We start from the raw sequence: 22,203 nt of genomic DNA, 5'->3' as shown, positions 1-22,203 counted from the left end.
CGATCCAGGTACTTGTGATAGCAAGGACCCTGAGACAGTACATCTGGACGTTAAGGGAGTAAGACTGGAGCATCCATCGACATCCTCTGCAAATCTGTGTACCAATGTCTTCTGGGCCAAGGTGGAGCTATTAGTATCACGGCGCCCTTTCCTTGTTTTATCTTTCGCATTACCCTGGGTAACAGGGCGATTGGTGGAAACACACAGGTAGGACTTTCGTCTGGCCTCACTGACAGGGCATCCACAAAGATCGCTCTGGGATCCTTTGTTTTTGACCCGTATGCGGGAACTTTGTTGTTCTGGCGTGACGACATGAGATCTATTTCTGGTAACCACCAGTTGTCTAACAGATTTTTGAAGACCTCTGGGTGTAAAGCCCATTAGTTTGCATGAATTGTGTGTCGACTGAGAAAATCTGCTTTCCAGTTTAGGACTCCCGGAATGAACACTGCGGACAAGGCTGGAAGATGAAGTTCTGCCCACTTTAATGTGTGACTTACCTCCTTCACTGCATTCTGGCTGTGAGTTCCTCCCTGATGGTTGAGGTATGCTACTGCCGTTGCATTGTCCGAGCGGTTTTGGACTGGTTTCCCCTGAAGGATGTCCTTTGCCTGAATAAGTGCCATATATATGAGCCGAAGTTTCAACATATTTATTGGCAGGCAGATTTCTTCCTCGAGTACAAAACAAAAGATGGTTGCAAACTAGCGCTGCTTTAAAATATTAAAACTTTAAAACAGAAACTTGAACAGCTATGTCTTCATCCAGAGCAACGTTCAGATGTTCCCCCGTTATCAGAAAGACACTCACTTTATAGTTCTGTCTCGCTTTCCCATAAAGGTATCTTTCTGCCAACAGACATCAGGTGTATATTCATCTAAAACAAGCTCGGCTTTTGGAATAACACTTACATTAGTGTCCTGTTTCGCGTGCACAAAAAGGTATCTTTTGTATCCTCTTTTGTATCCTTCCCAGTACAGACGGCAGGAATCAGGCAAACCGGTGATTCTTTCAAAAACACACGATTTTATTCATCCAATAAAAAAAGATAGATGATCAGACGTAATAACTGGTAACAACTTGAAGTTGCCTGATTCCTGCCGTCTGTACTGGGAAGGATACAAAAGATACATTAGTGTCCTGTCTCGCGTGCACAAAAAGGTATCTTTTGTATCCTTCCCAGTACAGACGGCAGGAATCAGGCAACTTCAAGTAGTTACCAGTTATTACGTCTGATCATCTATCTTTTTTATTGGATGAATAAAATCGTGTGTTTTTGAAAGAATCACCGGTTTGCCTGATTCCTGCCGTCTGTACTGGGAAGGATACAAAAGAGGATACAAAAGATACCTTTTTGTGCACGCGAAACAGGACACTAATGTAAGTGTTATTCCAAAAGCCGAGCTTGTTTTAGATGAATATACACCTGATGTCTGTTGGCAGAAAGATACCTTTATGGGAAAGCGAGACAGAACTATAAAGTGAGTGTCTTTCTGATAACGGGGGAACATCTGAACGTTGCTCTGGATGAAGACATAGCTGTTCAAGTTTCTGTTTTAAAGTTTTAATATTTTAAAGCAGCGCTAGTTTGCAACCATCTTTTGTTTTGTACTCATTTGTCTTGTAGGGATTTATAAGGGAAAATCCCATGTGTTACAAACCAGCAGCTTTTGTTCTGTAGCGCAGGGCTACTTACAGATTCCTTTTTTTCATTTTCTTCCTTGGCCTACTGCCCCTGAAAGCAACTCCTTCCTGACACTGCTCCCCAGCCCTGAAGACTGGCATCCGTTGTCAAAATTTCCCAATACGATATCCAAAATGGTCTCCCTTTGTCCAGATGGGATGTCTGTAATTCCTGAAACTGGGCCAGGATTAAGAAGTCATCGAGGTATGGAAAAATCCTTATCCCCTGCTGACGGAGATGAGATGCCATCACCACCATCATTTTGGTGAATACTCTGGGAGCTGTGGCCAGTCCAAATGGTAGGGCCTGAAACTGGAAATGATGCTGTAGGATAGCAAACCTGAGATAGCGCTGATGGGACAGTGCTATAGGAACATGTAGGTAAGCAACCTGGATATCCAGGGATACCATAAAATCCTCCGGCTCCATGGTCAAAATGATGGAACGTAAAGTCTCCATATGAAACCGAGGCACCCAAATGTACTTGTTCAGCGCTCTGAGATTGAGTATAGTCCGGAACGACCCATTTGCCTTCTGGACTAGAAACAGGTTGGAATAAAAACCTTGTTCTCTTTGTGCAGGGGGAACTGAAATTATCACTCCTGACTGAAACAACTTCTGAACTGCCTCTGGCCTTCGTTTCCACTGAAAACCGGCTGGTACAAAAAAAAACCTTTGAGGAGGGTGTTTCTTGAAAGCAAATGCATAACCGTGAGATACCGCTACTTGCACCCAGGCATCTGTGGTAGACTGCTGCCAGATCTGTGCAAACTGAAGAAGTCGGCTTCCCACCTTGGGTTCCCCCAGGTGGAGGCCTGCACCATTAGAATGATGACTTATCTTCTGATTTGGAAGCAGCTCCTCTGGTAGCCCAATGCTTTTTAGTCTTACCAGACTTGTTGGATTGGGACTGTTTGCCATCACCCTTTCCTTTTGCTTTTCCTTGATTCCGAAAAGGCCAAAAAGCTGGAAATCCAGGCTTGAATGTGTGTGTGTGGAAGGAAACTTCACTTTCTTGGAGCCTGCTTTTGACTCCAAAATACTGTGTAATTCTTTACCAAAAAGTATATCACCAGTGAAAGGCAAAGACTCCAGAACCTTTTTGGATTCTGAGTCAGCTTTCCATGTACGTTGCCAAACCGCTCTGCGAGCTGCTACTGCTGAGGCGGATTCCTGAGTGGCAATTGTACCCATATCCAAGGCTGCTTCATAAACGTCACTGCCTGTTTGATATGTGCAATATGAGATTTTTGCTCTCTAGATGCCACTGAAAGATCCTCCTCCAATGCATCAGCCCAGGCTGCCACTGCTTTTGCCTTCCAGGCTGAAGCCATGGCTGGTCTTATGATTGCCCCAGACAAGGAAAAAATAAGAATTTACTTACCGATAATTCTATTTCTCGGAGTCCGTAGTGGATGCTGGGGTTCCTGAAAGGACCATGGGGAATAGCGGCTCCGCAGGAGACAGGGCACAAAAAGTAAAGCTTTTACAGGTCAGGTGGTGTGCACTGGCTCCTCCCCCTATGACCCTCCTCCAGACTCCAGTTAGGTACTGTGCCCGGACGAGCGTACACAATAAGGGAGGATTTTGAATCCCGGGTAAGACTCATACCAGCCACACCAATCACACCGTACAACTTGTGATCTAAACCCAGTTAACAGTATGATAACAGAGGAGCCTCTGAAAGATGGCTCCCTAAACAAAATAACCCGAAATAGTTAACAATAACTATGTACAAGTCTTGCAGATAATCCGCACTTGGGATGGGCGCCCAGCATCCACTACGGACTCCGAGAAATAGAATTATCGGTAAGTAAATTCTTATTTTCTCTATCGTCCTAAGTGGATGCTGGGGTTCCTGAAAGGACCATGGGGATTATACCAAAGCTCCCAAACGGGCGGGAGAGTGCGGATGACTCTGCAGCACCGAATGAGAGAACTCCAGGTCCTCTTTTGCCAGGGTATCAAATTTGTAAAATTTTACAAACGTGTTCTCCCCTGACCACGTAGCTGCTCGGCAGAGTTGTAATGCCGAGACCCCTCGGGCAGCCGCCCAGGATGAGCCCACCTTCCTTGTGGAATGGGCCTTAACAGAATTAGGCTGTGGTAGGCCTGCCACAGAATGTGCAAGTTGAATCGTGTTACAAATCCAACGAGCAATCGACTGCTTAGAAGCAGGTGCACCCAACTTGTTGGGTGCATACAGTATAAACAGCGAGTCAGATTTTCTGACTCCAGCCGTCCTTGAAATGTATATCTTTAAAGCTCTGACAACGTCCAACAACTTGGAGTCTTCCAAGTCGTTTGTAGCCGCAGGCACTACAATAGGCTGGTTCAGGTGAAACGCTGACACCACCTTCGGGAGAAAATGCGGACGCGTCCGCAGCTCTGCCCTATCTGAATGGAAAATTAAATAAGGACTTTTATAAGATAAAGCCGCCAGTTCTGATACTCTCCTGGCCGAAGCCAGGGCCAGTAACATAGTCACTTTCCATGTGAGATATTTCAAATCCACCTTCTTAAGTGGTTCAAACCAATGGGATTTGAGGAAATCTAAAACTACATTTAGATCCCACGGTGCCACCGGAGGCACCACAGGAGGCTGTATATGCAGTACTCCTTTGACAAAAGTCTGGACCTCAGGAACTGAGGCCAATTCTTTTTGGAAGAATATAGACAGGGCCGAAATTTGAACCTTAATAGATCCCAATTTGAGACCCATAGACAATCCTGATTGCAGGAAATGTAGGAAACGACCCAGTTGAAATTCCTCCGTCGGAGCATTCCGACCCTCGCACCATGCCACATATTTCCGCCAAATGCGGTGATAATGCTTTGCGGTGACTTCTTTCCTTGCCTTAATCAAGGTAGGAATGACTTCTTCAGGAATGCCTTTTTCTTTTAGAATCTGGCGTTCAACCGCCATGCCGTCAAACGCAGCCGCGGTAAGTCTTGAAAAAGACAAGGACCCTGCTGAGGCAGGTCCCTTCTCAGAGGTAGAGGCCACGGATCGTCCGTGACCATCTCTTGAAGTTCCGGGTACCAAGTCCTTCTTGGCCAATCCGGAGCCACTAGTATCGTTCTTACTCCTCTTTGCCGTATAATCCTCAATACCTTTGGTATGAGAGGCAGAGGAGGAAACACATATACCGACTGGTACACCCAAGGTGTTACCAGCGCATCCACAGCTATTGCCTGCGGATCTCTTGACCTGGCGCAATACCTGTCCAGTTTTTTGTTGAGGCGAGACGCCATCATGTCCACCATTGGTTTTTCCCAACGGTTTATTATCATGAGGAAAACTTCTGAATGAAGTCCCCACTCTCCCGGGTGAAGATCGTGTCTGCTGAGGAAGTCTGCTTCCCAGTTGTCCACGCCCGGGATGAATACTGCTATCACGTGATTCTCCGCCCAGCGAAGGATCCTGGCAGCTTCTGCCATTGCACTCCTGCTTCTTGTGCCGCCCTGTCTGTTTACATGGGCGACTGCCGTGATGTTGTCCGACTGGATCAACACCGGTCTTCCTTGAAGCAGAGGTTCCGCCTGGTTTAGAGCATTGTAGATTGCTCCTAGTTCCAGAATGTTTATGTGAAGAGACTTTTCCAGGCTCGTCCACACTCCCTGGAAGTTTCTTCCCTGTGTGACTGCTCCCCAGCCTCTCAGGCTGGCGTCCGTGGTCACCAGGATCCAATCCTGTATGCCGAATCTGCGGCCCTCCAGTAGATGAGCCTCCTGCAACCACCACAGAAGAGATACCCTTGTCCTTGGAGACAGGGTTATCCGCTGATGCATCTGAAGATGCGATCCGGACCATTCGTCCAGCAAATCTCCCTGAAAATGTTTTGCGTGAGATCTGCCGAATGGAATCGCTTCGTAAGAAGCCACCATTTTTCCCAGGCCTCCTGTGCATTAATGCACTGATACTTGGCCTGGTTTTAGGAGGTTTCTGACTAGGTCGGATAACTCCCTGGCTTTCCCCTCCAGGAGAAATACCTTTTTCTGGACTATGCCCAGAATCATTCCTGGGAACAGCAGACGTATCATCGGAAAAAACAGCTGCGATTTTTGGAATATTTAGAATCCACTCGTGCTATCGTAGAACTACTTTAGATAGTTCTTTTCCGACCTCCAACTGTTCTCTGGAACTTGCCCCTTTCAGGATATCGTCCAAGTAAGGGATAATTAAGATGCCCTTTTCTTTGAAGAGAGTCATCTTTTCGGCCATTACCTTGGTAAAGGCCCGGGGTGCCGTGGATAATTCAACGGCAACTTTTGAAACTGATATTGACAGTTCTGTATCACGAACCCGATGTACCCTTGTTGAGAAGGGCAAATTTGGACATGGAGGTAATCCTTGATGTCCAGGGACACCATATAGTCCCCTTCTTTCCGGTTCGCTATCACTGCTCTGAGTGACTCCATCTTGATTTGAACCTTTATGTAAGTGTTCAAAGATTTCAGATTTAGACTATGTCTCACCAAGCCGTCTGGCTTCAGTACCACCATATAGTGTGGAAGACTAATACCCTTTTCCTTGTTGTAGGAGGGGTACTTTGATTATCACCTGCTGGAAATACAGCTTGTGAATTTTTCCCAATACTGCCTCCCTGTTGGAGGGAGCCGTTGGTAACGCAGACTTCAGGAACCTGCGAGGAAAAGATGTCTCGACTCTCCAATCTGTACCCCTGGGATAATACTAGTACGATCCAGGGGTCAACTTGCGAGTGATCCCACTGCGCGTTGAGACTCTTGAGACTACACCCCCACCTAACCTGAGTCCGCTTACACGGCCCCAGCGTCATGCTGGGGACTTGGCAGACGCGGTGGAAGGCTTCCTTTCCTGGGAAGGAGCTGTCTGCTGCAGTCTACTTCCCTTTCCTCTATGTCTGGGCAGATATGACTGGCCTTTTGCCCGCTTGCCCTCATGGGAACGGAAGGATTGAGGCTGAAAAGACGGTGTCTGTTTCTGCTGAGATGTAACTTGGGGTAAAAAGGTTGGATTTCCAGCTGTTGCCGAGACCCCCAGGTCCGTTGGACCGACCCCAAATAACTCTTTCCCTTTATACGGCCATACTTCCATGTGTCGTATGGGATATGTATCACCTGACCACTGTCGTGTCCATGACATCTTCTGGGAGATATGGATCACGCACTTATTTTGATGCCAGAGTGCACATATCCCTCTGTGCATCTCGCATACATAAATATATAATGCATCCTATTAAATGCTCTATATCAATCAAATATTTTCAGTCAGGGAAACCGACCAAGCCAACCCAGCACTGCATCTCCAGGCTGATGGCGATCGCTGGTCGCAGTATAACCACCTTATGTGTGTATATACTTTTTAGGATATTTTTCCAGCTGCCTATCAGCTGGCTCCTTGAGGGCGGCCGTATCTGGAGACGGTAACGCCACTTGATAAGCGTGTGAGCGCCTTATTCATTCCCAACGCGCCCTAACTTCTGGCGGGAAAGGGTATAACGCCAATATTTGCTATCGGGGTAAACCCACGCATCATCACACACTTTATTTTATTTTATCTGATTCAGGAAAAACTACAGGTAGTTTTTTCACTCCCACATAATACCCTTTTTTTTTTTTTTGTGGTACTTGTAGTATCAGAAATATGTAACACCTCCTTCATTGCCCTTAACGTGTGGCCCTAATAAGGAATACGTTTGTTTATTCACCGTCGACACTGGATTCAGTGTCGGTGTCTGTGTCTGTGTCGACCGACTGAGGTAAATGGGCGTTATTAAAAACCCCTGACGGTGTTTCTGAGACGCCTGGACCTGTACTAATTGTTTGTCGGCCGTCTCATGTCGTCAACCGACCTTGCAGCGTGTTGACATTCTCACGTAATTCCCTAAATAAGCCATCCATACCGGTGTCGACTCCCTAGAGAGTGACATCACCATCATAGGCAATTGCTCCGCCTCCTCCAACATCGTCCTCATACATGTCGACACACACGTACCGACACACAGCACACACACCGGGAATGCTCTGACAGAGGACAGGACCCCACTAGCCCTTTGGAGAGACAGAGGGAGAGTTTGCCAGCACACACCAAAAAAACGCTATAATTACATAGGGACAACCTTATATAAGTGTTTCTCCCTTATAGCATCTTTAATATATTTATATCGCCAATTTAGTGCCCCCCCTCTCTGTTTAAACCCTGTTTCTGTAGTGCAGTGCAGGGGAGAGCCTGGGAGCCTTCTCTCCAGCCTTTCTGTGAGAGAAAATGGCGCTGTGTGCTGAGGAGATAGGCCCCGCCCCTTTTTCGGCGGGCTCGTCTCCCGCTATTTATTGTATTTAGGCAGGGGTTAAATATCTCCATATAGCCTCTGGGGGCTATATGTGAGGTATTTTTAGCCTTATATAGGTTTACATTTGCCTCCCAGGGCGCCCCCCCCCAGCGCCCTGCACCCTCAGTGACTGCCGTGTGAAGTGTGCTGAGAGGAAAATGGCGCACAGCTGCAGTGCTGTGCGCTACCTTTAGAAGACTGCAGGAGTCTTCAGCCGCCGATTCTGGACCTCTTCTTGCTTCAGCATCTGCGAGGGGGCCGGCGGCGAGGCTCCGGTGACCATCCAGGCTGTACCTGTGATCGTCCCTCTGGAGCTTCATGTCCAGTAGCCAAGAAGCCAATCCATCCTGCACGCAGGTGAGTTCACTTCTCCTCCCCTCTGTCCCTTGTTGCAGTGATCCTGTTGCCAGCAGGAATCACTGTAAAATAAAAAACCTAAGCTAAACTTCTCTAAGCAGCTCTTTATGAGAGCCACCTAGAATTGCACCCTTCTCGGCCGGGCACAAAAATCTAACTGGAGTCTGGAGGAGGGTCATAGGGGGAGGAGCCAGTGCACACCACCTGACCTGTAAAAGCTTTACTTTTTGTGCCCTGTCTCCTGCGGAGCCGCTATTCCCCATGGTCCTTTCAGGAACCCCAGCATCCACTTAGGACGATAGAGAAAATGGTTTTAAGAAAACCATCGATTCTCCTATCCGTGACATCATTTAATAATGTTGAGGGCAGAGGTAATGTAGATTATCGCACCAGTCGAATGACATGCGTATCTACTTTGGGAGCCACCTCCCTTTTTAAGCAGTACCCAGCCGGAAGAGGATAACTGGAATTCCATTTCCTTGGAATTCTAAACTTCTTACTGAGCGTAACCCAAGCCTCTTGCATAATTTCCGTCAGCTGTTCTGACCCAGGAAACTCAGTCCTAACTGTTTTAGGACGTTTAATCACAGGTGCCTTAGATTTTAACACAGGCTCTACCGCCTCCTCTAATTACAGAATGGCTTTCATCGCACTAATCAGCTCAGGTATGTCTACCAAGCTGAGGCATTCCTCCACATCTCAGTATGCAGACCCAGAGTGTGATGAGTCCTCATCTGAAACATGTGTAGACTGTGAAGATGCTGTTTCATATCTATGTGATTTACTTACCACTTGCCTCTCAGCCTGTTTTTCTGAGAGGCTGCCGCTTCCCCTGCTGGATGTAATAAACCCCAGGTGGAAGGTTTCATGCAAGGGTTAACAGGGTAACTTATCCGTGGTATATGAGCTGGTATTATCTGTTCAGCTATAGTGGATAATGTCTGTGCAAAACTAGCCCATGGGGGTTCAACTTGAACCTGTGCCTGCCTTGGATTATTTAAGAGGCTTCAGTGAAAGCTAAAACAATTTGCACATAATCCATTTTGAACCAGATCCTGAGAGGTTAACCCAGATTTGCAAGACAAACATGAAATGAGTGTTGGTGCTGCTGTGGAAAGTATTATTTTCCTCACCCTTGCCGCTCTTAGACATGATAAATTAATCACACACCTGTACAGTGTTAGCTACACAATTTGTGACTGTAATCACTTTAAAATTTGTGAAAGTGACATACAATCCGACCGTACCCTGCTTTGCACCAGCACTGAGGATCGAAATACACAGAAAACTGACAGAATTATAGTAAAGTCAGCAATCACACTAGCAATCAGTCACAGGTTATACATTAGTATAATAAGCAATATGAGCACATAATCAACTACAAATACATTTCAAGTATGTAGGAGAATATATTATTGCATTACCTTATATAGGAGTTTTAAACGTATTCAATTGCACAGTGAAAGAAAACAGCAGCAATAGTTTTCAGACTCATATGCATCAGGCACTTATCCAACTACTCGTACCAAAGGTAGATAGAGACTTAGTGCTGTATCACCCGGCTCAGGAGAGTGGGATACAGGGAGACTTCACCCCGCTTCCAGGATCGATCAATATGTTAGCAAACGCTGAGTTGATCCAGACGCTAATAGTGTACACACTCGCCCCGTGAACCTACAGTGAACACAGACGCCCAAGTGAACACTGACGCACCAGTCACACAGCCGTCTATGCTGCGACTGGGTCCTTTTAGATACACAGCGTATCAGATGGAAGCAGGAACTCAGTTCATGGCGGGAAACTCAGAGAAAACTGGTCAGAAACCGGGGGGAAGGGACGACCAAGGGGGCATCTGACACCCCACTACTGACATCAACCCTAGGGATCGCGGCCTCATACTACCCCTGGAGCCTATGATCCTTAAGGCCTAGCGCTGGTGCACCTGAGGTGGCAGCTGCGTCAGCGACTGTTTGGTATTCTCCTCCCGTTTGGTACAAATCCGCTGTCACGTTATCATATCCTAATGTTATCCTGTGGATAACCAGTGGACCCAGACGACAAAAAACACACATATACACACTAAGCTACTCAGTGCTGACCCACTTTCAGCACTTAATGAAAACCGGGGAAGGGTTGGAGGAGACGAGCTTAGATACCGCTAAAAGTTAGCTAATTAAGAGCTGGCGCCTCTATCCTTCACTATAACCCCATGGTTATGAAGTGCCCCCAGGTGAAGGATAGACAAAATATGTTATCTATTTGTTTTGGTTTTTACACACCATTAAAAAACAAAACAGGGTGAAATCTTATACCCAAATAAACATAACAATTTAATTACAGGACTGTATGGCTTAATTTAATATACTGGATTATTTTTAATGATGGATCAAATAATAACAGAAAGAAAGTGAATTACTTACTTGAGGTTCATCATCCTGTACTTTTGAATTAAAACGTGGAACTAGTCCAGGCAGAGTCGGTATAAAAAATGGAGCAGCCTTTGGTAGTTTTGGTGGCTCTTTTGGTTTGTTTCTTCTCTGAAAGTTATAACAATATAGAATTTGTTTGTTATTTTTAAATCTATTTATATATACTGTATATATAAAACTTTAAAATAAAGCCTTTTTTGGGTTTAAACCAGTTTTGTTTTACATTAATGTTTTCATGAAAAAATAAAAAATAAATACTGCCTATTAAATTAATACTGTGAAACATTGCTATGAATTAGAACCTTGCTCAACAATGTTTTAACACTTTCTATCATTTACAATCCAAAGTTATTAGGCTTTGATATGATTTATTTAACATCTTTAATTAAAACCAATTGTTTGTTGCTTATTACTCCTATTACATGTGAATATTTGTAGATATGCTAAACATATTAAAACATACCAAGTACATTCATAGATGAAATTTAAAATAAGAATGTTCGTTGTGGTTTTCTACTGTGGAGTTTTAGCTGATGTTAGGGAGATTTACTACCTCTTATCTGGTTCATCCTCCCCATTTCTCTGTTGTGTGTGTGAATTTATTGCATTGGTTCAGCTCACCCAAATGAAGACCACAAGCAAGGGGAATTCCCTGATAATAGAAGTCATTGTGGCGTGCCTGTAGTCACAGCATTATAAAATGACCAAGGTGTCTTTTTCTTTTTAAATCTGTTTGGTTTAGATAATGGCTTAATTAAACCAAGGTGGTCTAAACTAGGCAACCCCGAATATTTATGTAAATATACACACACACACACACATATATATATATATATATATACACACACACACACACACACACACACACACACACACACACACACACACACACAATCACATATTTCTAGATTTTTAGATTGGAAGCATAGCTTCCAATAAAATTATATTGCAACATTAATAATTTCAAAACACCAAAAATCTATTTGGTGTATGATACAGAAATGAATGTTAAGGCATGCAAAATAGGGATTGCTGGCCCATATCAGTCAGCTCATTTACATCAGCATAGCTCGTAACATACCACAGACCAATAGGGCTTCATGTGTGTTAAATGTAAACAGGAGATTTTTGTACTTTCAAATTATTCAGTAATTTTGAGATAACTGAAGAACACAGTACCTTAATGACATCAAGGTTCAGGAGATTCTTCCACCTTGACTCGGGTAAGAGTGATAAGGTCACCAGCTGTTCTTCCAGTTGGTCTGGTGACTCATATTCAATCATGTCCTCACTGGAGTCTTCTCTTACTTCTTCTATATTGTCTGTATCACAGGAAAATACATGAACACGTAAAATAAATACTGATCTGGCCATGTTTAGACACCATGCTTTAAAGATTATAGATTTTTAAAAACAACTTGGCCACATACACTATATGGTCAAAAGTATTTGAACACCTGCTCGTTACACCAACAAGGACTGTAATGACATTGTATTCAAATACATATACTTTAATATGGAGTTGGTCCTCCTTTTGCAGCTATAATAGCTTCCCCTCTTCTTGGAAGGCTTTCCACAAGATTTGGAGTGTTTATGTGGGAATTTGTGCCCATTCATTCTGTAGAGCATTTATGAGGTCAGGCACGGATGTTAAACGAGTAAGTCTGGCTCGCAATCTCGTGGGCCAGTTCATCACAAAGGTGCTCGATTGGGTTGAGGACAGGGCACTGTGAGGGCCAGTCAAGTTCTTACACACCGAACTCATCAAACCAGTCATGTTGGAATAGAAAAGGGCCTTCCACAAACTGTAGCCACAAAGTTGGAAGCAAAGCATTGTCCAAAATGTCTTGGTATGCTGAAGCATTAAGATTGCCCTTCACTTGAGATAAGAGGCCTAACCCAAACCCTGAAATATAGCCCCATTCCATTACCCTACTCCACCAAACGTCACAGGTGGCACAATGCAGCCAGGCAGGTAACGTTCTCCTGGCATCCACACCAGGCCCAGACCATTGCCCATCTGACTGCCAAACAGAGAAGCTTGAGTCATCACTCCACAGAACACATTTCCACTGCTCCACAGTCCAGTGTCGGTATGCTTTACCCCACTCCATCCGGCGCTTGGCATTAGACTTGGTGATGGAAGGCGTGCATGCAGCTGCTCGGCCATGGAAACCCATTGCATTAAGCTCAAACCATACTGTTTTTGTTCTTACATTAATGCCAGTGGCAGTTCGGAACTCTTCAGCTATGGTATTTGCAAACTGTTGGTGACTTACTCACCACGCGCCTTAGCGGTCGTTGACTCTGCTCTGATTTTAAGTGGTCTTACACTTTGTGACACAGTTGCTGTTGTTCCTAAGCACTTCCACATAATACCACTTACAGTTGACCTTGGAATATCCAGCAGGGATGAAATTTCATGAGCAGTCTTATTGAAAAGGTGGCATCCTATAACAGTACCATGCTTGAAGTCACTGAGCTCTTCAGAATGACCCATTTTGTATAACAAATATTTGCACATGGAGACTGCATGTCTAGGTGCTTGATTTTATATACCTGTGGCAAAGGGTCTGAGCACCTGAATTCAATAATTAACAGGTGTGTCCAAATACTTTTGTCCATATAATATAGCTATATTTGGAAACAAAAGGTGGGAAGGGGTTACAGTATGCTAAACCACTTTTTCTACTTTCCCAGTCATTGTTTCCATTCACCTTTTCCCAATAGAACAGAAGCTCTTACACTCAGTGGTCCACTTACACAAACATCTAGTTTTGTTCCCTGTGCATGTGTGACAAAAAAAAACCCTGCCACTGTCATATACACAATAGACATTAGAAACTTGCTTTTCGATAGTATTGACTAAAAAGAAATAGGTGGGACAGACTAGGTAATTGATATGCTCACATGCATGTTAGTCTTACCCTCAATCTCTTCAGTTGCACCGGGAAGCATTACCACAGTAGGCTCATAATTTGACGGAAGTGGGCGTAAAGAAATCAGTGAAAAGAGAGATTTATTTGACCTGTAGGCAATATATACATAAAAAGGGATAATAAATAAGTGTATTCCAACATGTTTAAACATTTTTTTTATTAATTTTGATTGAGGTTTCTTGAGAGTAAATGTCTTTTTTTTTACTACACAGTAATGATGCACGCCATACTTGAAAATAATACGCCTGTGTTTTTTTTCCTTTCCACTCACAATATCATCATTTCTGTTGGAGAAAGAGCGCTATATAAATACAATTATTATTATCATTTCAGATTTCAAATTAGATTACATTAGTGCTGTGCATATTGCAAAATCGCAGTGAAAGATGACTTCACATTTTCTGCTAGCTCTTTATAAATATAAATCCAAGTTATTTGTAGATTGTTGAGTCTACACAGACCAGACCGTTACTGGCTGGGATTTCAGTAGCCTCAGGCATTATTCTGAAATTCTCATGTAGAGGGAAACCAGTACTTATGCAAAATAGAAAAGAGAAATCATGAATAAGAGTTTTAACTGCAACAATATAAAAGGGAGAGTGACGGAAACAAATTGTGGTACCTACAAGTATACTACATTTCTAAAAACTTTTGACATCTTAAGCAAAAATATAATGCATACACATAACATGTAATAAATATAAGCTTTGTATAGGAATGCTATTGACAAACTAATAAAAGAAACAACTAAAGAAATACTGTTTATAACACTTTGCAAAATTCCCTTATATAAACATGATTGTTAATGTCATTAAAATACAGTTGTATTCATATTCCCCTCCACACAGCTACCGTGCTGCTGAATTATGGAATTATTATAATGTATTTTCTGGTGGCTGTAGCCTTCTAAATGTTATCCACTCAACTGACCCATGATAAAATTGTGACCTTAACTCTGGTCATAACATACATTAAGGTTTACAAAAGTTCCTGGATTTTATAGACTAACCCCCAAAATAAGTTATTTTATTTTTCATCTGCAAAAGTAGTAAAAACAGGAACAAAATCCGTTGATATTAATTATGCCAATATACTTACATTCAGCGCAAGCACACAGACTTACTGCAGAAGTTACTATGTAACCTTAAACGACATGTGTGGGGGTTTTATTTCCGCATAATTACATTTTTATTCTATTCTAGTACATAGATATATATATATATATATATATATATATATAGCTCCATATAAGAAACGGCACTCAGTCAGCGATGTAGCAATAAATAAACTGTATTGTGGTCACAATACAGTTTGTTTATTGCCACATCGCTGACTCTGAGTGCCGTTTCTTATATGGAGCTTCACATCGTGATTTACGCAGCACCGGAGCACGTTGCATTATACAAGCGAGTGCCGGCATAAGGTGATTTTTGTTACTTACCGTAAAATCTCTTTCTCTGATTCCATCTGGGGGACGCTGCGCCATTACTTGTGGGTTAGAGGTGTGTGGTTGTGGAGTTTGGCACAGAACTATTAAAACCTGACTCCTCCCCCCTCTAACCCCTCCCATCTCCTTCCTGTCTAGCCAGTACCTCAGTTAACGTTTAGCCAAGCCAAAGGAGATAGATCAAAGAAAATTAACTGGTTAAACCAGACAAACATCTGGGAGGGATCGCAGCGTCCCCCAGATGGAATCAGAGAAAGAGATTTTACGGTAAGTAACAAAAATCACCTTTTCTCTTTCATCCATCTGGGGGACGCTGCGCCATTACTTGTGGGATTTCCCAAAGCAAGCTAATAAGAGGAGGGAGACGGGGACGGCATAGCCGTCCGCAAAAAGTGACGCCCAACAAAGGCAGTCTACAAACCGAAAGTCTGAAAACTGTAAAACTGTTTAAACGTATGCACAGACGAGCAGGTCGCCGTCCGACACAGCTGCTCTATAGATGTAACCCCGCGAACAGCCCAAGAAAAACTCCAACAGCTCGAGGCGAAGGAGCTCGGATCGATTTAGGAATTGAAACATCAGAAGACTGTTTGCTGACCGAAGTTACCCAACGAGCCATAGTGTACTTGGAAGTTGTCCAATCTCGTTTTGGACGCATCAATCAAAAACCAACAAAGCATCCGTTTGATGGATAGAATCCGCACGAGATAAAGAAATCCGTAAGGCCCTAAGGACATCTACAAGTCAACTGGGAATCCTCCCTGGAAGGAAAGGGAGTAAACGCTAGAGGGACGATGAAGAAGTAAACGCTGAAGGGACGATGTCCTGATTAGATGAAACGCTGACACAACCTTCGGAAGGAAGGTTTTGTTCGCAGAACCACCCGATTTTCCTGAAAAACCAACAAGGGTGGTCTGCAAGACCATAGCTTCCAATACAGATACTCATCTTGCGGAGGCAATTTTTTATATAAAGACAACAGCGGAACGTTCGCCAAAGGCTCAATGTAGATCCGTAAGGACTAAGTTAAAGTCCCAGGGAATAACCGGAGGAACAAAAAGTGGTTAAATCCGCAGAAATCCCTGATGGAACGTGAGAACGTCTGGAATGATAGCCAGTCTCTTTTGAAAAAGAACCGACAAGGCAGAAGCCTGACCCATTTGTGAAGAAAGTCTCAGACCCTTATTGAGACCCTCCTAAAGGAAGAATAACAGACAAGGAACTCTAAACAAATCTGGTAGTAAACCACGCTTTTTACACCAAGCAATGTAAATATGCCACAGTCTGTGGTAATTCCAGAAGCCACCGGCATGAATCATAATTTACACAACAGGACGGGAATAAAACTTTAAGAAAACCAGCCGATCCAAACTGGGTGGTGAGATGTTCCTTGAATCATAAGATGTGGATGCAGAGGGAGTCGGAATGGTTCCCTGATGACCACAGTGCGCAGAAGAGCGTACCACTGTCAGTTTGGCCAATCTGGGGCCACCAGAATGATTGGAAGACCGTCTCTCTGAATGCGTTGAAGCAGACTTGGGATCAGTGGAAGTGGTGGCACATATCTCAGTTGAAAGTGCCACAGCGCCATCAGTGCGCCGATTAAAATTGCTTGAGGCTCCTGAGTACACGACCCGTAGAGATGAAATTTATTGTTGAGACGAGACGCCATCAGATCTACATCGGGCATCCCAGAACGGGCTACTAGAGTCAGAAACCCCACCCGGTGAAGTTCCCACTCTCCCGGATGCACCGTGTGATGGCTTAAGAAATCCACTTTTCAGATCTCGAGTCCTGGCATGTGAATCGCGGGTCTGGCCGGAACCCAATGTTCCGACCATAGGAGAATCTGATCGTGTCAAGGCAGATCAGCTCCGAGTGTCTCCTTGCTTGTTTATGTAAGTAACTGCCGTGGTGGTGTCGGATTGAATCCGCACTGGATGACCCTGTACTCTGGTTTGAATCTGCAGTAGTGTCTACCGGATTGTCCTCAACTCCAAGATGTTGATCTGCAACTTCTACTCTTTGACTGACCCAGAACCCCTGAAATTGAAGAGTCTGAAAAGCCGTACTCCAACCTATGAGGTTGACATCAGTAGTGACCATCACCCAAGGCCAAAATGTGAACTGAACTTTTGTTAAATTGGAGCTGTAAAGCCACCAGCAAAGCAACTGACAAGTCTGTACCGACAAGCGGAACAGCTGTAAGTGGAGATAAGTTCCTGTACGAGTCCAACGGATGAGAATCTGCGCCTGAAGGAGTCGAGCATGAACCTGGTATATGGAACTGCCTCGAAGGTTGCCACTATCTCGTCTAACACCTGCATGTATCGGAGAACCGAAACCACCTGTAAATGCCGCAGTGTTCAAATTCGGGACTGTATGTCCTGACTGAGGAAGAAATACTTTCTGGTTGTTGGTATCGAATAAGAGTCCCAGAAAATTATTATTATTATTTTTTTTTTGAGAAGGAAGCCAAGACGACTTTTGGACAATTTATTATTGAACCGAATGGCTGTAGAGTCTCTATTGTGAAACGCAAGTTCTGTTGAAGAATCAACTCTGACGGTATCCTGAGTAACAGATCATCCAAATACAGAGTAATGTTGACTTCCTGACACTGCCACCGCATGGTCCATGATCTTTGTGAATACCGGAGAAGCCGTGGATAAGCCAAAGGGAAGAGTATCAATAGGAACAAGCAGATAGGCGTCTTATGTCTAATGAAGCCAAATATCCCCCTGGTTCCATGGCGATGATAATCGAGTGGATGGAGTCCATTCTGAGCTTTTGTTGAAACTAACAGTCTAGTTTGTCCACGAGTACAATCCCCGACCTCTCTGCGGAGTGGGAACTAGAAAAATTTTACTTCATTTCGTAGAAGAGTGGCTGTTGCATGATGAAAAGCTCGACATCTGGAGGGACCGTTTGGAAGAGAAGAGAAGAACACACGATATGGGACTGGTTCCTCGAGATCTAACGTATATCCTTTGGATATGACCTTCGTCACCCACCTATCTGGTTTCGACAGGAGCCACCCTTCGTTGAACTGTAGTAACCGAGTCCCAACCGTCACTGCTCCCTCCGGTGTCATGCAGTAGGTCTGTCGGAAGGTTTACTTCCACCTCTGAAACTCTTTTCATGGATATGTGGAGACAGCACGAAAGGAATGGAACTACCGCTGTCCTGTACATGAAAGGAATGATCCCTTGTAGTATTCGGTTTCGGAGGAACCGCCAGAAGAAAGGGGCTCCTGCCCTTCTGTAGTAGCTGAAATAATCTTCTTTGATTCCGACCCAAAGAGAACTCACCTTCAAAGGGTACCGCCGCCAAGGTCTGTTTGGAGTCACAATCGGCATTCCAAACCCGAAGCCAAAGAGACCGTCTTGCTGACACTGTCAAGGCAGAAATACGGGAGCGCCGCGTAGTAGAATCAATCAAGGTCTCACCCACATAAGTAAGCCGAAATTTGTTCTGCTAATTGAATGTCTTCTGATGGATCGTCAGACTGCATTCCAGATATGATCTGTGTTAGTCAGTCATCCGCGGCCCTGAGGATCCAAGCGCCAGCTAGAATCGTGATGAAGAAAACAGATTTAGGCATTGCTGCCATCGTCCTATCTGTAGGATCTTTCAATGTCACCGACTGTACCGAAGGAATAGCCGTAGCTCCTGCTAAATGGAAAATGGAAGCGTCTACCTTTGGGGCTGTTTTCTGTAAAAGAATATAGAAATTTTAACTTCTGAGGGACTTGGGAACGAGAAACCGGCTTAAGTTAGGGCTCCTTTAAAATATCCCTGTTAGTAATAGAGTGCTGATAGACACCATCCGTCAGACTAACACCTGAGCTATTAGACCAATCACTTTCCCAGACCGAAACTTCGTCCCACTCTGGGTCTACGTCCCCATTTTCTCATGGAAATGACTCCAACTCCTCCCCCATAAAGTTATAGCGGGCAACGGTTGTGGCCGTGTTGTATCAGAAAAACTGCCGGCAGAGTTTATAAACTTGTTTAGGGATTGAGTTAAATTAGTAATACATGTGCCCATATTTTTTGAGTCCACAGAGACAGGTCCGCAGAACTTCCCTGTTGGACCACCCCAGATGCACCAGAACATGTCCGTTCACATTGTACGCAGGCAATTTAAACCCCCGAGGGTGTCTTCCCCCTTGTAGATCTGTCTTTTTTTTTTTTTTTTTTTTAAACAAATGCACTACCAAAGAACTATAAACACAGTAGAGTAGTGGACAGTATTGTGAAGCATACTGTGTAATTTATATTGAAACAAATACTGTTAACTTTAATAGAAATCCTCTAGGTGACACTAGGATTGAACCCAGGTCCCTCTATACCACAGATCTCTGTATAGAATAACACAATGCCCCCAAAGTATACTTGCTGTTAGGTGATCCCCCCTGAATAAACAGGGTGAGTAGTACTGAAACATTTTCCAAGTTGTGTGCTGTGTGCTGCACCGCGTCCCCCGTACTGCCTCTGGAGAAAATGGCGCCCGGCTCTGTAGACGCTGGATCAGAGTGTGTGAGGTAGTGCAGGGCGGGAATCCCTTCTTTGAAGCAAGTAAGCGCCGGGTAGCTCAGCATAGGCGCGCTATAACCGGAAGTCTGCAGATTCTGTGTTCGGGTAGCGGCTCCCGCGCACCGCTACATACAGCGTGTCTCTTCGGGAAGCGGCCCCCGGGTGCCGTTACCTACAGCATCTGTTGTTCTAGCAGTGGCTCCCGCACGCCGCTATGTACAGCGGCTCGATCGGTAGTGGCTCCCGCGCGCCGCTACTTACAGCGGCTCTGTTCGGCAGCATCTAGTAAACCCCCAGGGAGTGACTCAACACTCTCCCGGGCTACTCAGAGGTGACCCCCCTGTAGCAGAAATAAATAAATGCTTGTGCGGGAGGTTGGGGGGGGGGGGGGGGGGGGAGGGATGGAGGGGGGACACTCAAGTAATAAAAATAAAATCAAATATATATATCTATATGAAAAATATAGAAAGATATAGGGAAGGATAGACCAATACTGTCAGAGACAGATTGTGTCTATCCTGTACCTTCTCACTGCCGACTTCTTAGAAATAGGAATCCAGCCCCAGTGACCGAAGTATGGTGACCTCCAGCGGCAGATTATAGAGTGGGACTTCTATCTAACCCCACTCTAGTAGTACCTGTCACCTGTATACAGGGACTAGGCACTCAAATCATAAAATAAGAAAAAAACCTAACTAAAATCTTCAGAGAAAAAAAAAAAATCTGTGTCTGTACTCCACAGGCACAAAACAAAAACTGAGGTACTGGCTAGACAGGAAGGAGATGGGAGGGGTTAGAGGGGGGAGGAGTCAGGTTTTAATAGTTCTGTGCCAAACTCCACAACCACACACCTCTAACCCACAAGTAATGGCGCAGCGTCCCCCAGATGGATGAAAGAGAAAATATGGCTATATATATATATATATATATATATATAAAGATGGACTGTAACAACCGAAGTGAACACGGAGACTGAGCTTCGTCTGGTCTGACGAAAGTTAAAATATAACTGAAACGTTAGCGCATTAAAGAGCTTAGTATCCGTGTTTACTTTGGTTATTCCAGTCCTCGCTGAATGCCGCCCATCTTCCTATACATACTATTGCCAGCAGCAAGGGAAGGCACCTGGGCAATTGTACAGAGGATACTGAGTGCCGGTCATACACAGATGTGTGTGTGTGTGTATATATATATATATATATATATATATATACACACACATATATATATATACACACACACACACACACACAATATATACACACACTGTACTATAGTAATATATATATATATATATATATATATATATATATATATATAGAGCACGGAATGGACGTGGATCGGCACTCTGTTTTCAATATTAAAAAATGTGCCAGTGCCCTCAGCAGCAGTGGATAAACAAACAAGGAAGAAGCGGCACTCAGCGTCTTAATCAAAAATAGAAAAGTGTATTCACAACACCATCTTAAACCAACGTTTCGGGACACGCAGGTCCCTTTGTCAAGGTGTATAGCAATGGGTACATGCAGACACAGCTCAGAAGAATGGCACTACATTACATTAGCTGCATTACATGGACGTCTGTAGAAATTTGAGGTCTGCAACAAATACTTAAAAAATAAGGCAGAATATTCTTAGGCTCTGCCCACAGAAACTCTGGATGTGCCAGTATGCCATAGTTTACACAACAGATGATTAATAATCTGAGAGAGAGCAAAAACAACATACCATAAGTAAATACCAAGATCATCCACATGAGCGGTGGCCAGGAAATCTCCTGTAGGGGACATAGTGAGGCTCCCAGCAGCAGAATCTAACAGAAAGCAATCTATGAGGCTGGGGGAGACACAAAGAAACACATGGGAGAGTTTACTAAACACATATATATATTACACCTCACCATCTGCCTACTTCATACAAATCTGACTGAAGATTCCTTGATATCGAGAAATAGTTCATTATGTAGAAATTTTTACAGAACTGCATAACATACTGCCCAACAGCCCTGGGGTCTCCAGATGGTGAAGTTGTAACACATACAATTGTGTCCTAATGCATCTTTGTTGCAGTCGTACCAAACGTCCTCTCTTGGCAGGTACCTGAGACTGTGATAATGTCGAGCATCTTTTTTTTTGCTGAAAATGTGTCTTAGTTGCAATGCGCAGCAACTAGTGCAGGAGACTGTGCTGATTAACGTGGTATGCAACACCTGTGTGACAGAGTCTCTGAATTTGTTTATGAAACACTACAGTGCAGCGGCCACGGCTTTTTTCCATGCCAAGTTCCATTGTGCTCCATATCTAGACTTAGTTGCACACAGATATACAGCACATAGAATATAGAGATTGACTGCAGATAAGAACCATTTGGCCCATCTAGTCTGCCCCTACAAGTGTTGCATATCGGCACAGTCTCCAGTTGGATCCTAACCACATCATGTTGCGACTTAAGTGCCCTACACAATGGGCAATATCTTTGAAAGATATGAACGATA

At 44.1% G+C, this 22,203-nt stretch overlaps 1 protein-coding gene across 1 annotated transcript in view; it reads right to left on the bottom strand.

Annotated features, from left to right (window-relative positions):
- WDR36 (WD repeat domain 36) overlaps positions 1-22,203 on the bottom strand; it is a 260,444-nt gene that overhangs the window by 19,839 nt on the left and 218,402 nt on the right. Inside the window, exons 17-20 of the mRNA XM_063964112.1 lie at positions 21,438-21,545; positions 13,712-13,812; positions 11,964-12,106; positions 10,776-10,892 (exon numbers count right to left, since the gene is read on the bottom strand). Of these exons, the coding sequence (XP_063820182.1) occupies positions 10,776-10,892; positions 11,964-12,106; positions 13,712-13,812; positions 21,438-21,545 (469 nt within the window). The remainder of the gene's footprint in view (positions 1-10,775; positions 10,893-11,963; positions 12,107-13,711; positions 13,813-21,437; positions 21,546-22,203) is intronic.

Source organism: Pseudophryne corroboree, chromosome 1, assembly GCF_028390025.1.
Source record: "Pseudophryne corroboree isolate aPseCor3 chromosome 1, aPseCor3.hap2, whole genome shotgun sequence".
Lineage (NCBI taxonomy): Eukaryota > Metazoa > Chordata > Amphibia > Anura > Myobatrachidae > Pseudophryne > Pseudophryne corroboree.
This window is presented reverse-complemented; position numbering and strand designations above follow the sequence as displayed.